The 14,136-nt window shown below is 34.9% G+C and overlaps 5 protein-coding genes across 5 annotated transcripts; 1 reads left to right on the forward strand and 4 right to left on the reverse strand.

The window, feature by feature from the left end:
- Positions 1-873: 873 nt before the first annotated feature.
- Positions 874-2,731, reverse strand: RO3G_15407 (uncharacterized protein; the record flags this gene model as incomplete). Its single annotated transcript, XM_067669991.1, has 4 exons — positions 874-1,988; positions 2,069-2,280; positions 2,347-2,462; positions 2,660-2,731. 4 exons carry the CDS (start codon positions 2,729-2,731, stop codon positions 874-876), a joined length of 1,515 nt encoding a protein of 504 aa, XP_067526092.1.
- Positions 2,732-3,840: 1,109 nt separating this feature from the next.
- On the reverse strand, positions 3,841-3,981 carry RO3G_15408 (uncharacterized protein; the record flags this gene model as incomplete). Its single annotated transcript, XM_067669992.1, has 1 exon — positions 3,841-3,981. The coding sequence occupies one exon, from the start codon at positions 3,979-3,981 to the stop codon at positions 3,841-3,843; it is 141 nt and encodes a 46-aa protein (XP_067526093.1).
- Positions 3,982-5,166: 1,185 nt separating this feature from the next.
- Positions 5,167-5,472, reverse strand: RO3G_15409 (uncharacterized protein; the record flags this gene model as incomplete). The annotated part of the gene is made up of 1 exon (XM_067669993.1): positions 5,167-5,472. The coding sequence occupies one exon, from the start codon at positions 5,470-5,472 to the stop codon at positions 5,167-5,169; it is 306 nt and encodes a 101-aa protein (XP_067526094.1).
- A 2,926-nt stretch (positions 5,473-8,398) lies between these two features.
- Positions 8,399-9,379, forward strand: RO3G_15410 (uncharacterized protein; the record flags this gene model as incomplete). Its single annotated transcript, XM_067669994.1, has 1 exon — positions 8,399-9,379. One exon carries the CDS (start codon positions 8,399-8,401, stop codon positions 9,377-9,379), a length of 981 nt encoding a protein of 326 aa, XP_067526095.1.
- Positions 9,380-9,813: 434 nt separating this feature from the next.
- RO3G_15411 (uncharacterized protein) lies at positions 9,814-11,621 on the reverse strand (the record flags this gene model as incomplete). The annotated part of the gene is made up of 6 exons (XM_067669995.1): positions 9,814-9,945; positions 10,002-10,105; positions 10,161-10,352; positions 10,482-11,375; positions 11,431-11,550; positions 11,591-11,621. 6 exons carry the CDS (start codon positions 11,619-11,621, stop codon positions 9,814-9,816), a joined length of 1,473 nt encoding a protein of 490 aa, XP_067526096.1.
- Between the last annotated feature and the right edge of the window lie 2,515 nt (positions 11,622-14,136).

Consider the following 14,136-nt stretch of genomic DNA (forward strand, 5'->3'; position numbering starts at 1 on the left):
TAGTTCAGTACTTCATTATATTCGTATTTCTTATTATCATTGGAAAAAAATATTATATATAATCAAGTGTTAAGGATACATAAGATTATAGTCACTTTATTTTAGTAAAAGGAATCGGATATGATCCTGAATAATATGTTGACATAACTTGGAATCATTTATAACATTATTCCCAACACAGATCAATAAAAGACCTTGATTAGATTTTTATATTAAGCTTTATTCATATTAACTTCACATAGTCAAATAAGATGACATGGTTGTAATATAGTTTATTGATGATATGAGCATGTTGAATAAGGAATGACAATTGCTTACCGGATCATCTTTAATCATGTAAACCTTTATCCTAACTGAGATATTATTATTAGCCGTAATATCCAATCACGGAACTAGAGGATTTTATATTCATCCGTACCATCTCCTAAATAGTCCTACATCCAGAGCTATCTGAAACCATCCCAATAGCATAATTGACAATACAAGCTAGGAACAGGCTAAACTAATAATTAGAAATAGTAATCATCTATTCTATCGAATTGATCATAAATCTGTCCTAATTCTTTATCCGTATCATGTCTATAAATACTCTCACTTTTTACATGTAGAATTTATATATTCAATCTTAGTTATCTTAATAAAGAGATACCAAGTTCTAACAGTATTTCTTTATCTTTGTTGTTATACTACTTTTACCTAAAACCCCCCTATCCTAAACATCAAGCATGATTATTTATAGACTATGAAACATAATTCAAGCATAATAGGTATTTTATAAAATAAAATAACAATAAATAATAAAAGGTGGGAGGGAGGGAATATGTACAATGCGGGTAAATTGAAGATGTTTTAAATATGAATATGGTCGCTGATCTACTTGTAATAGCCGGCGTAATGGAGAGGGGAGTAACAAGTAGGTACAGCATTTTCATTACTCTCGTTTCGATTATTAATTGCCTTCAATTGAAGGCAAGAAAGATCAACAAGACCTTGGCATATTATCATAGATTCGATGACGATTTTGAGCATATATAGCTCAGTTGTACGCCTTGGTAAATCAAAACTTCTGACTGCTGTCATATGATATAGATTTTGTATAGGCATAGTCATCGAATAGACTGTGCAATGAACTCCTTCAACCAATAGGCCGGTCATTGCATATTCTTGAGTAACACCTTTCTCCAAAGCATAATCCAGCACATCTTTTAGCATGACCCCAACTTTCGTAAGGTCTGGGTGGCGCTTTGAAGAACTGGCTGTCTTCACTTCACAAACAAACACGTGGTTTGTTGTGTCCTTATTTAATAGTAGCTCCAAGGATCTATCGGAGGCTCGTCCCCTACAGCCTTTCACAGCATCACCATTCTTTATTGCTTGCTTCACTTTTCTGTGCCTTGATTCTTTTATAGTGTGACCGTTTCCATGTATTTTTATATCACTTGGGTAGCTATTAAAAAGAGGATCAATGACCATAGTATCAACGAAATTCTTGATAAAAAGATCTTCCTCTTTTGTGTCTGCGTCTGCTTGCCATGAGTTGTTTACAGCTCTATCTACATTTTTTATGGCTTCAAGGCATAACTTTGCAGCTTTTGACTCTTCTGCTTTGTATTTAGAAAGAGTTGCAATCAACGCGTTATCATTCTTCAAAATATCAGTTGAGTAATCATCGATTATGCTTTTTATCTTCGCCTTTTCTTCTGATAAGATAGTAGGCAATTTAACTGTTTGACTTGATTTTTCGATGTATGCATCCCAGTCTGCTTGATTTACACCATAAGGGTTGCTTTCAGTTATCATCATTATATTGCTTAGAGCAAGAGCTTCATTTGGATCATCAAGTTTATATCCAGACTCATACTTTCTGGTAGCGTTCGACATGTAGTGGTTAAATTTTTGAATAACTTCTTTTTGATTTGGTACATAATCTTCCATTATTTGCACTGTGTCAGTATTCAAATTTTTTGGCTGCAATTTAGGAGATAATACTGAATAAAAAAAAAGGGTATGAACATAGTTTTCATAAGACTTACAAAAAGCGGCCTAATGTTTATCCTTGATTGTCTACCTGATGAGGGGACAAGGGGTATACTCTTGACAAGGGACTCAATCTCTTTTAATGATTTGCAATTGGAGAGTTGAATAAGGAACTGCCTCTCCTTTTCATTTGCAGTTAATAACAATGGGAATTTGTATTTTTTCATTAGTTTCAGTATTTCATTTTGGAACCTTTCGGGAACCAATCCAGGGCTAGCAAGGTTTAATATATTACTCGAACCACTGTTTTAGACAAAAATAACAATAAGAAATTTTATGATGACGATATTTATACATCAAATTACTTACAAAGCACCAACCAAGGCATGCACCTTTTGATCCAATGGTAAATCTTTAATATCCTTGGCTTGTAAGCGCTTCGGTTTTTTTCTTGAGCTTGTCTTTGCCTTGGGAGTTGCTCTTTTCTTATTTGTAGGTTATGGCTGTGGCTGTGGTGATTGCTGGGAAGTTGAAGGTCCAGCATTATTTATAATATTAGTAGAGTCAACGAGAGCGGTCTTGTCCTGGTATACACTATTTTGAGAATGTGCATTGTACAGTTGTTTGAGTTCCTATTTAAGTTATTAGGGAGGAGGGAAATGATAAATCACAAGTTACTTACACCAGTCTTTCTCTTTTCAAAAGCAGTTTGAGCGGGCTTTGATTCTAATACCGCATCTACACTGTTGTTCATTTTTTTGATTGCCTTTTGGAGACGTATGTCTGGTGTGCTATAGTGATTTAAAAATCTCTTGAATGAACTCTTAAAGTAGCTTTTTGTTTCTTTATAGTCGTCCGAGTAGTATTTCTGCATTACGTGCTGAAATACTTTAAGCTCTACGTGATTGCTGGCCAGGTATACCCTATATATGTCAAAGAGCTCGGAATCCACTTTTATAATATTTTTAGAAGGCATTACTTTTTTTGAAATAGTTTATATAGCATTTTATCAACAAATAATAGGCTACCTGCATCAAGAGCCTGTAGCTTGCTAGTCGTGTTTTCTAGGAGAAATACCAATTTAAATGTTGTTGAGCGGAATTCTTATTTTATGAACGGACGCATTATCCAAAAGAAGAGCAATTTTTCGATTCTGTCTTCCAAAGGCAACATTTAACTTTTTCACGTATACTGTGAAACTTTTGTTGTCATCCAAGCATTAGTAGAATAATGGTATTCAATTTCATGTTTTTCCAATTGCAGTCATGGATAATAAATTAGCTCTTGCTCTAAAACATTTGTGGCTCTTGTCTTGTGCGATAACAATTGGTTGCCCTTTGTAAATCCCATCCGAGTTACAGAGCAATCCAACTATCAGACGAGGTTTACTTTTTTTAGGCCATCAAGTGACTCAGAACATATGGTTGTTCTTGGTGGGTGCTAGTAATATAAACCTGTTTCATCAAAGTTCATGATACCTATAGGATCATATGACCCAAGAAGCTCTTCTATCTTCCTCAATTCGTTCTGGATGTTTTCAGAAGTGATGTCTACCGAAGCACTTTCATCATGCATTGACCAGTATTTTACTCCAATTCGCTTAAAAAGTTTGGTGAGCCATCCAGAAGAAAATGAAATTTCATTTTCAAGGATTCTATACTTTACTCAAGCAATAGGTCTTACATATCGAAGGATTGAGTCTCGATTGACTGGCAGATCGTTGTTATTCATGTCTGCAACAAGCTTTACTACTTCATCATCAAGTTGAGGATAGCTTGTTGTTTTTAGACTTTTGCCATTATTGATAACATTAGTATTACTATATAACGTTTCAGCATTGTTGAGAATATTTGATATAGTCTGTTAGGCAAGTGGTTGATCTAAATTGAATTTCTTCATAGCCCATTCACCTAATTCTGTTTGACTAAGCCGGCCAGTAGCATTTTGATCCAAAAGCTCAATTTTTTGAGAAATAGAAAGGCGTACAGGTTTATTATTAGACATTTTTTTATAGATAGAATCTAAACAAAGAAAATAAATTTTGTTATGTCATATGCTTATTCTCATCAAAATCATTTTGAGTCTACGACTCGTGTATCATCCTTCCAGCAACTTTGATCAGGTCTTAAGCAAGTTTTGATTTGTCAATATTCTTACACAATTACCAAATATATACCAATCGACAGTGGTCTATCTGGAAACATGCTGTACAAACATGTCTATAATGTAGCTACAATACATATTAAATGAGTTCAATTTTTTAACAGCTACGAATTTCGATTTAAGGGTATGTTCTATTTAAGGGTGGATATTCCAAAAATTTTGGCCACCCTTAAATAGAGCGACTACTGTACCAGGAAAGAAACCAAGAAGTATTTATTACATCCAATTATCACATTCAATAACCTCTCTATGAACATGCAGAAATGTAATAATTCGAAAGTATTTGCGCCTATCTCAGCTGTGGAAAGAGCCAAGGAAAAGCCATCTTTTTTTGACGAGAGTTTAAAAGTAGGAATAAATGTTGCATCTGGAGACAAATATGATTAAAACAACTCTGTACCGGTAAGGTCGTCACAACTTTCCACCGGCCTCAACTTATAATCATTATTAATAGTCATAATAACAAGACAATAAACATGAATATAGACTCAATTAATAACAGAACAATTACAAAATCAACAATTTACAACACGCACATAACTTTACTAGATACCTAGGGCAACTACAACTAAGTATATTATTGTAATTTTTTATTAGTTTTAATAAGCATTAAAATTTTCATTTGTAAAACAAAATACAGACACCATTGTTGGTCATTTAATGATTTATTAAAGAAGCCTACTAGCAGCGAATCGGTAGCTAAAAGTCAAATAAGAACATCTGATACGTATACTTTGGGTCATGCTTGACCACAATTTTCTTTTCAATGTATGTAACTTCATTCCCTTTCTCTTTTATTTTTGCCTTGTTGTATTTTATTTATTGTTACATGTATAAAAAACAAAAGGATTGTATTATAACACAAAATAGCATAGCCTTTATACATGACATAAAATTGGACATTATCTTGATGAAACAGTTGACATCATTCTGTAAAGTCTTTGGCGCATTTGATCACTGCCAAAATTCTCAATCTATGAGTGTTTTACTTTTAGTTTTTATCCAATTTATTCTGTATTTCATTGATCATCTTACGTTACGAATCACGTTAGGATAAAGGTCCCACTGACCATTTAAATCTTGCTGCTGCTCTTGAGACTGTTGAGGTCCCCAAAACGGATCTTCATTCAATTCTAAACGATTGGCATATGGCACATTGGGTAAAATAAATCCATCTGGGTGAGAAGTGGTCTTTAAGGGTACTTGAATATGACCATTGCACAATCGCCTTGACAGACTTGGATAAAGGTCGTAGCACGTATCCGAAGGCCTATAATGTTCACGATAAACTCCGGGTATAGTTTCAGGCTGAGCTTTGTTGTATTTAGACATTCTGGTGTTGAACCAAGAAGAAAAGTTGAAGATGAAGAAAAAAAAAAACGAGAAAGTAAACCTTGTCAGCTATATGAAGAGAAAGAAGTACAGCTGATGATATGTGCATCTTGCTCTGTTACACATGATTCATAGTCGCATTCTAAAGTTTCTTTTCTTGCAAACGGCTAAAACGCTCTTTAATACGATAACGTTTAGATCGGTTAAAATTAAAATACTGTATGTTGTGTAATGACATTTTGTCACCTTTTTTTTTGTACCTGGATTTTTTTTTAAAAAAATACTCTGCTTATGTCCGTACATCGATAAGAAACCCGATTGCGTTGAAAATGCATAGATACTAGATCTCATTACCTATTATAGCATGTGAGGATATTATACGATTAACTATAAACAAATATATACATCACATGGAATAGAAAAAATCAGCAATGATAACCATGGCGTTTTTATTATAGTATATATAAATTATTTGACGGTGTAAAGCTATAAGGATGTACTGATACACATAAACAGTAAGATGATCAACACATGAGAACAAGTGTACATCACTCAATAGACTGTGTATGAATATGAATAGCTCAAGATAATCTATGACTTTTGTATCTTGTTAACTGAATAAAGATATTTTATTTATAGCGATTTCAAGTGATCATAATGGGTGCGTGATAAAGTATCGTATCACCCGGGCCAGATTAATTATGCTTAAAAAAAAAAACTAAAATCCTTAGTGGACAAAGGGAATAAAGGAAAGGAAAAGAGGAAACGAATAGGTAGGGAAAAAGTAGAGGACTGGTTATAATAGTGGAAGCTGATCAAGTAATCGTTGTCCTGGGTTACATAGCGGTGGAAGTATCATATCATGATATAGGAAGTCGAGTGCATGAAGGATAGTGCAAATAGTCGGCTGGTGAAGGATCCAGGAAGCCACACTAGAATAGGACCGAGATCATCGGGCAGGCAAAGTGTTAGAAAGAAACGACAATGGATCTAAAATAGTCGTTGGTATTTGAATACGCTGATGCATATTCAAGTAGTAGATGTCATGTATTATTGTAAGTCGTGGGTGATGATGACTGTAATTTACTACGTTTAAATTTTAGATTTTATTTATACAAAAATTAATGACTAATTTGAACGCATGATGCTTAATATTAAATCGTTTTCGTCCTGGTCAGATCAATAAAAAATGAGTGAAAACTAAAAACCACTTTGGAGATCAAGCGTAAAAAAGATAAGTGATGAAGAAAGATGGAAAAAGTGAGTATTACTAGTGAGAGGAAGAAGGTAGGCAATCGAAGAATATTTGCCCTTATTGGAATGGCGGTGAAGGCTGGTCCTTATTGTGGAACATGTAGTCAAGTTCACAAAGTATAGTGCAGATGAAAGGCCATCGAATAAGTCATGGAAAGGCAGAGTGAGAGGAACTTGGTATTCTATTTGATAATTTGTTGAGAAGGAATGATAGTGGATGTTGAAGTGTTTTTGGAATTTGTAAGCGATGTTGCATATCGAGGCACTTTATTGCATGCTGTTTTGCAAGCATCTTAGTAGAATATTTTGGACAAGATACTGATTTCCCACCTAGTAACCAGTCAAGATGACAGTGTACGCATGTATTTCTTTCAGTTCTTGTCAGTGGTAGCCAGAGGATGAGTGTGTCTTATTACAGTGTTTTTTCATGTAAATGAAAAAAAAATCTTTTAATGAATGAAAATTTTAATGTATTAACATTCATTAAAGAGCGTTAGGATTAAGAGTAACACAAGCCTAGAAACAGTGATCTGAATACGAAAATACAAAGATATTAGCATAGAGAATGATAAGCAGATAGTTTCAATAGTTCTTTCTGGATTTGATTGATAACAATCCCATCTAATGCAGGAATCTGTTCAAAGATATGTCAATAATGGGCTTTCTATATGAATCGGATGACTATAGTTAAAAATCCATATATTTTAAACTTGTCATGATAATGTAAGACATAACACTCGGATAGTCTAATTGTAGATAAATCCTGAAGAATTGAGCTGCAGTTAGCATCATTAGGATTTGACAAGTATTTCTTGGAAGATGCTTTCCGCAAGGCTTGTTTTTTTTTAAAAAAAATCTTCTATTTTTTGGTCTTTTCTCTAACCTTAGCCATGGTCTTTTCTGTGGTGATAGTTTAACTGTAGCACAAAAAATACCTTGCTCATAATGTCTACCAAAAGAAGTCAAGTCCCTCTACTTCTAAGTAGACCTCTTTTGTTGCGAATAGCGATGCTAAAAAGAATACTTTCAAAGATCTTCTTTTACATTGGAATGAATAACACCCCAAACTCTAAGAAATAACTGAAGCAAATGTTTATGCAAGTCCGCATCACTATCTTCAATGATTTGTTTCACTACTTCGTTTCCGAATTGCTTCTAAATTACTTCAACACTTTTTTCCAAACCATTTTCTATTTTTCCCAAAAATTTGAAAAATACAGTAAATGAATAAAACATGAGGAGACCATTTCACATCGTAACACTTTGAAATATAATGCAGCTATAGATTGTGTATTAATAGGCCTTTGGTTACACCCATTTCTATTCCGCATGAAACACAAGAACGATCTGGACAAATTTCCTGTCATCTTTTATCTCTTTATCTTGCTTCAATAATCTCTTTTTATCAATAGTTTCTTTCTACTTTATTGCATATAAAATTATGTTTATTTTTTTGTTTATACCAATAAACGATATACATCCAAAACTACAGTGAATCCAACTTTAGCCTATCGCCTCCTCGTTTTGTTCAAAAATCGCCACGGAAAATGAATACTATCCAATTATATTCAATGATATTTAGTCTCCGATAATCTCCCTTCTCTTTTTTTTTTTACTTTTGACACTTTTCCCTTTTTCTTTTTAAATTGCTGCGATTTCTTCCTTAAAGACAATGGTAGGATCAAGGAAAAGGAAGTCAGAAGTTACAAATACAGACATAAAGACCTTTTTCTCAAAAGATCCAAAACAACAATTTGTTAAAAAAGATGACGAAAATGCAAGTCAAGAAAGCGATAAAAGTGATTCGCATCAGCAAAACAGAAATGTCAGAAAGCCTTTAGGCTTAAAAAATAACGACAACAATAAAAAAGTACTCAATATCAGACAACCTTTGAGAGAGAAGACAACACAGTCAAGCCCCATCATTATGGATCCAACAATGGTCAAACCGCCAACGCGACAATTTAACGTTTTGTGTGACGATGATATCAAAAAAGGTCTCAAACAAGCGCCTGAGCCAAAACTACTTGAAGTGCCTGATGAAAAAGAAATTGACACACAGAATATATCTGACACACCAAACAGTACACAGTCGACAGATGATTCACCTATCCCATTCAATGAAGATGATGACCCACAAGGATCCAGCAGACCTTCACCAACAAGACAGTTGGATGAACAACTAACTGACTTTGATAAAGAAGACAGTAGATTGATTCAAAGCAAGAAAACAGATGAAAAGGAAATAAAAGATGATGAGGATGAATTTGAAGGCGACTTGATAACAAAAACCATTCACAAGGAAAACGTTGTCAAGCCGGTATTGATAAAGAAGGAAACCAAAGAAGAATTCAAACCAGTTTTTGATTTTGCTGACAATGAAGAACAGGACTTTTTTAACTCAGAGTCTTCCTCAGGACTTGCAGGACATTTCTTTGATGATGTTGAAGAAGAAAGCGATGAATCAAAGTATGTTGACCCAGAAATTGAGTTCTCAATCTCTGAATCAATCAATCCCCATTTGGATGATTCATCATTGACTTTATCACCTACAATAACAGGAAATATAAAAGAATTTCATGTACCGTTTGAAAACCCAAGAGGAGAAAACGTTGTACAAAAGTTGGGACTTGATAATGTAGAAGAAAAATAGCTTGTGAAATAAGCACCATACCCCCTACTCACCTTCTCTTTCTTTTCTTTATGTAACACGCGTTCTTTTTATTTATTCATCTTTACAAACCACACACAAAAACAACAATGCCTTCATATATACATATATTGGCAATCTATGCTATTAAGAAATAAAAAATGGTTTTTTTTTTCATTTAAAAATATTACATCCGCATGTACGATCATAGATTTTTATTATCTTGTTCAATTTACATGTTGCTCTCTTTTAAAGGCATCTCAGTCTTGTCATTCTCCTTTTTTTTTCTATTAAAAGGTTTAATGTATCTAACAATAAGAATACTAAAAAGTTCATTTTTGAATAGCGAAAGCCTTTCGCGAATAATATACTTTTAAGTGATTTTATAAAGAGGAAAAATGTTTACAAAAGAAATAGAAGCATACATTTTTTTTTCTTTAAAAGCTATCAGTCAGATAGTTTTGTTCATCGATAAAGGTAGCCACTACAGTTCTATCTGCAAACTTACGGCCAGCAAGGGCACGTAACGCATCCAAAGTTTGATCTTTTGTTTCAAACCTTACAAAAATCTATTTAAAGCATTAAAAATCCTTTTCAAAACTTTTTTAAAAACTAAGCAACTTACTAAACCACAGCCAGGCACCTCTTGGTCTTTTTGAGGCTTAGGAATCTTCATATCTAATACGTTTCCAAACTTTGCACACTCCTCTGCAATATCCTCCCAAATATCTAGTGACAATCTATCAGTCTCTCTTTAATTTTCTTTTTCATTACTTCATCTAACCTTGGTATTCTTCGTCATCTTCCAACTCCTCAGGAGTGACCATATTCATTAATTGTAATACACGAGTAGCGTCATCCTCTTTAGCGCTGGTGACAGGTACATAATTAGCAGGTAACATAGGTCCAGACATGTAATCAGGAGGAATATGTTTAGCTCCCACACTCGCACGTTGAACAATCAGCTTACGATCACCTAATTCCATGTTATTCAAACCTTGACAAGCCAAATCTGTCACGCTAGGATCCGCGTATTCACAGAAAGCAAACCCCTTGTTTGCGCCCGTAGTCGCATCTTTTACCAAGTTGAAAGCGCGTAACTCACCAAATGACTTCAAGAGTTCAATTACTTGATCATCGTTCAAGTAAACTGGAAGACCACCAATGAATATCTTGTTGGGCGTGTCGGGTACATTGGTAGACACTAAACCAGGCAATTGCATAGAGACGTCTCCTTCAGCAGGCGGCTGATAGTCTTTGGGTCTGCGAATCTTGAGTTGTTGACCCTGAAACATGATGCCGTCAAATGCCATACAGGCAGTAGCCTGTTCTGCTGTTTGAAATTCAACGAACGCATAGCTCTTTTCATGATTGATCTGAACTGCTGCAACAGGCGTTCTATCTTGCATTTGAAGCTGATGCATGGTAGCATTAAAAAAGTCAGCCAAGGGTTTTTCCTCTAGTCCTGGTGGGATCTGGCCCACATATAAACGTCTGGCCTGTTTGGTTGCTGTCGTGTTGGCAGCCAAAATTCGACTGTCATCAAATTTATTATTGACAGGTGGTGGTTGGAAAGACTGAGGGGTACGTGTGCCAACAACTTGACCAGGCAAAGGAAACAGGCCGGTCATTTTCACTTGCTGTGCAGTCATACCTTCCATACCTGCCGGAGCCATGTCCCAGTTATGCAACTTCCTCGGTCTCTTGCTCAAGGGCACAATGTTTTCATCGTCTCGATGGCGTACAGGGTTGGCGCTTCTTCTCCTACTTGAACGTCGTGGGCTGATGCTTCTTCTTCGTCTGCGGTAATCTCTCTCGTCCCGTCTGTGATGACGAGGGGAACGGTCTCGTCTTTCTCTTGATCTTCTACGTCTATCTCGGTTGTCGCGTGATCGGTCATGGTAGCGATCTCGGCTGCTATGATGTCGATTTTCTCGGTTCATGTCTCGGTCATCTCGTCTGCGGTAATCATCACCACCATGGTATTCACTGTAACGGCCTAAAAAAAGATAGATTATGACTTGATTTTCTTTTTTAAATGTGCATGTATATACCTTGAGACTCATGTCCATAATGATTGTCACTTGATCCTTGAAGTTCTTGACCTACAGATTTCAGAAAGGAATTGGCGAAATCAGCTGCAGATTGTTGAGAAGGGTCTAAATAGCAAACGGCTATTAGAAAAGCAGGTAACTTATTTCTTTTCTTATTTACGTGTTTGGTCTCTGCTCCATCCGTAAGACATTGTATAAATTGACTTTCTTTAAAGTATTTTCTCGGTCTGCCTGTTGAATAATAAAAAAAAATAGAAAGTCTTCAAATAAGTATAAGAAAGAATATTAGGCACCCTCAAAAAAATATTTTTGAACAGAATCTCCACATGCATTCTGATAGGTTACTTTTCCTTCTTAGACGTACTTTGTCGCTTTCTCTATTGTATTCATATATTTTGCTCTTGAGTTCCTTATACAAGATAAAATCAAGCAAGCAGGGTCTAGATGTTAATATTGAGATAATCATGGATAGGAAAAGGTCAGAAGATATAAATGATTTGCAAAGACAAGTCGTTCTAAAGCATGTAGTAGCTTTTTGCATTGACACTTTTCTTACATCCTTAGAAAGTATTTTACTATTTGTGCCTGTGAGATGCCTGTTTGAAAATATTATTTTTTCTGATTAAATTATAAAATGGAAGTAGTCCTGGAGCCGAATCCCCTTTTTTTGACTATAACCTTTGTTGTAAACATGATTTTTTGGTCTGCAAAAAAACACGATTTTACTTTATGGTTTGTTCAATTCCCCTTTTTTTAAAAGAAGAGCATTCTTCATGTAATCCTTGTTGAAAATATGAGTCTTTTTGCAGCGCTAGGAGATCTTGAAAAATTCTAAGTTTAATACAAAATCTTTATGAACATAGCATCCGCACAGCTTCACAATTAATGCTTATGTACAATCATATAAAGAAATAAATAAAAGTGGGTCCTATCCGAGTATTAAATAGTTATTGTGTTCGTTATTTGAAGGCAACCAACAGTAACATAGCCGATGTGAGAATCTATTTTGTACCCATAAATAATTAAGGATAAAGTCAAATTATTAAAGCAAAGCAAAAACATCAAGATTTCAATAGAAAGTATTATTAATAATAAAATGCTTTGGATAAAAGACAGACTTTAGCTAAAAATACTATATTCTCTTTTTTTTTTTTTTTTTTTTTTTTTTTTTTTTTTTTTTTTTTTTTTTTTTTTTTTTTTTTTTTTTTTTTTTTGCAACCCTAGGCTTTTAGTTTTATCAAATGTAAAAAAGAAAAAAAAATCTGTTACTTTTCTCTGCAAAGCTTTCTGTTGATTAGTAAATATTTATTACTCTAGATTTTCTCAAATTCATTTCTTTATTAAATAAGTACACTATGGCTTCTTTTCATACTAATTTATGGCATACAACTCTACTTGTTAAGAATTCAGTTGCCTTTATCCGGTCTTTATATCGGACAACCCTTTGCTTGGGTTTGTTCTATGTCCCAAGCGACTATAAAGGATGTTTGAAAGCAGTACATTATAAAGTTGATGATTACTCTCCTGTAAAATGAGCCTTTCGAATAAGCATACTGTTGAACGATATAACATTATATTGACAAAGATGGGCAGGATTACTGCATTAGTTTACAACATGCCATGTCTGGTTAAGGGCATCTCATTTGACATATTTTCGTTATTTTCCCCTTTATAATATATATGTATGAGGAGTTTATTCTTGTGCCGCCTTTAGACGTACACTGTAAGAAAGCATTTAAATAGATAGAATAAAATTATAAAATTAATGTGATATCTGATTATTGTCTTGGAATTCTTTCTGATAAAGATTTTCTTGATGCATTCTGCGGAGGAGCATAGTAGCTCTAGCAGCTGCTTCATTTGGCCAAAAGAGCGATCCATCAAAAATATGTTTTCAATGAGTTCGCCAGAGGCACAGTACACCACAGGCGATTACTTGGAAAGAATCAAGTTGCCAGTGCGGCCGCACTATGGCTGAGATTGCGCCACACAGCATACATCTTTCATCAGTGATAGTGTTTGGCATGATTTTGTGCAATCGGGATCGTGTTGGCAGTTTGGAGTGATAGAGTCGCCAAAGAATGGTCCGTGCTGGATGCGGGATTGAGGCGTGCCAAAACTGTGTCCAGGATGACTTGCTGGTTCGAGAGTAATGAGAAGGTAAACTAGTTAGCGGCAGCTTGTCAATATGACGGAACCATTTTGTTGATATATTTTCAATTGGTGTTCCATCTGGTAAAGGTGAGCTAAGTAGAGAATGAAATTCCGGTTCAGGGGTGGGAAACCCAAAGAGGAGATAACAAGACCAAGTGAGAGATCAGACGTGCTTCTGAGAGCTGCAAAAAAGTTTTCTTCCTTAACGTGACCTAGTGAGAGGAGATCAAAATATGTTTCAGATCGATTACGTTGTTTTCTCGATAGAAAGGAAGTGATTGGGGTAAGCTTTCCATCTACATTGCTAAATCTATATAAGTCTTTAACCACATTTGATTTCCAATAGTTGCAAGTGTGGTAAGGATCATTGGTAAGCAGTAATGGGCATATACGGCTCAAGGGGATCTCTGAAGCTGAGCTAGCGTTCAGTGTCGTCCAATCGATCTCAAAATCTATTTGGTCAATAGTGTTGAATAAGGAGTTAAAACAACCAAGTCTGTGTAGATCGGTGGTGCGTCGCTCAGGAAATAGTAGAGGTAATAATGGTGATGG

The sequence above is a fragment of the Rhizopus delemar genome, genomic scaffold (genome assembly GCF_000149305.1).
Source record: "Rhizopus delemar RA 99-880 supercont3.16 genomic scaffold, whole genome shotgun sequence".
Taxonomy (NCBI): domain Eukaryota; kingdom Fungi; phylum Mucoromycota; class Mucoromycetes; order Mucorales; family Rhizopodaceae; genus Rhizopus; species Rhizopus delemar.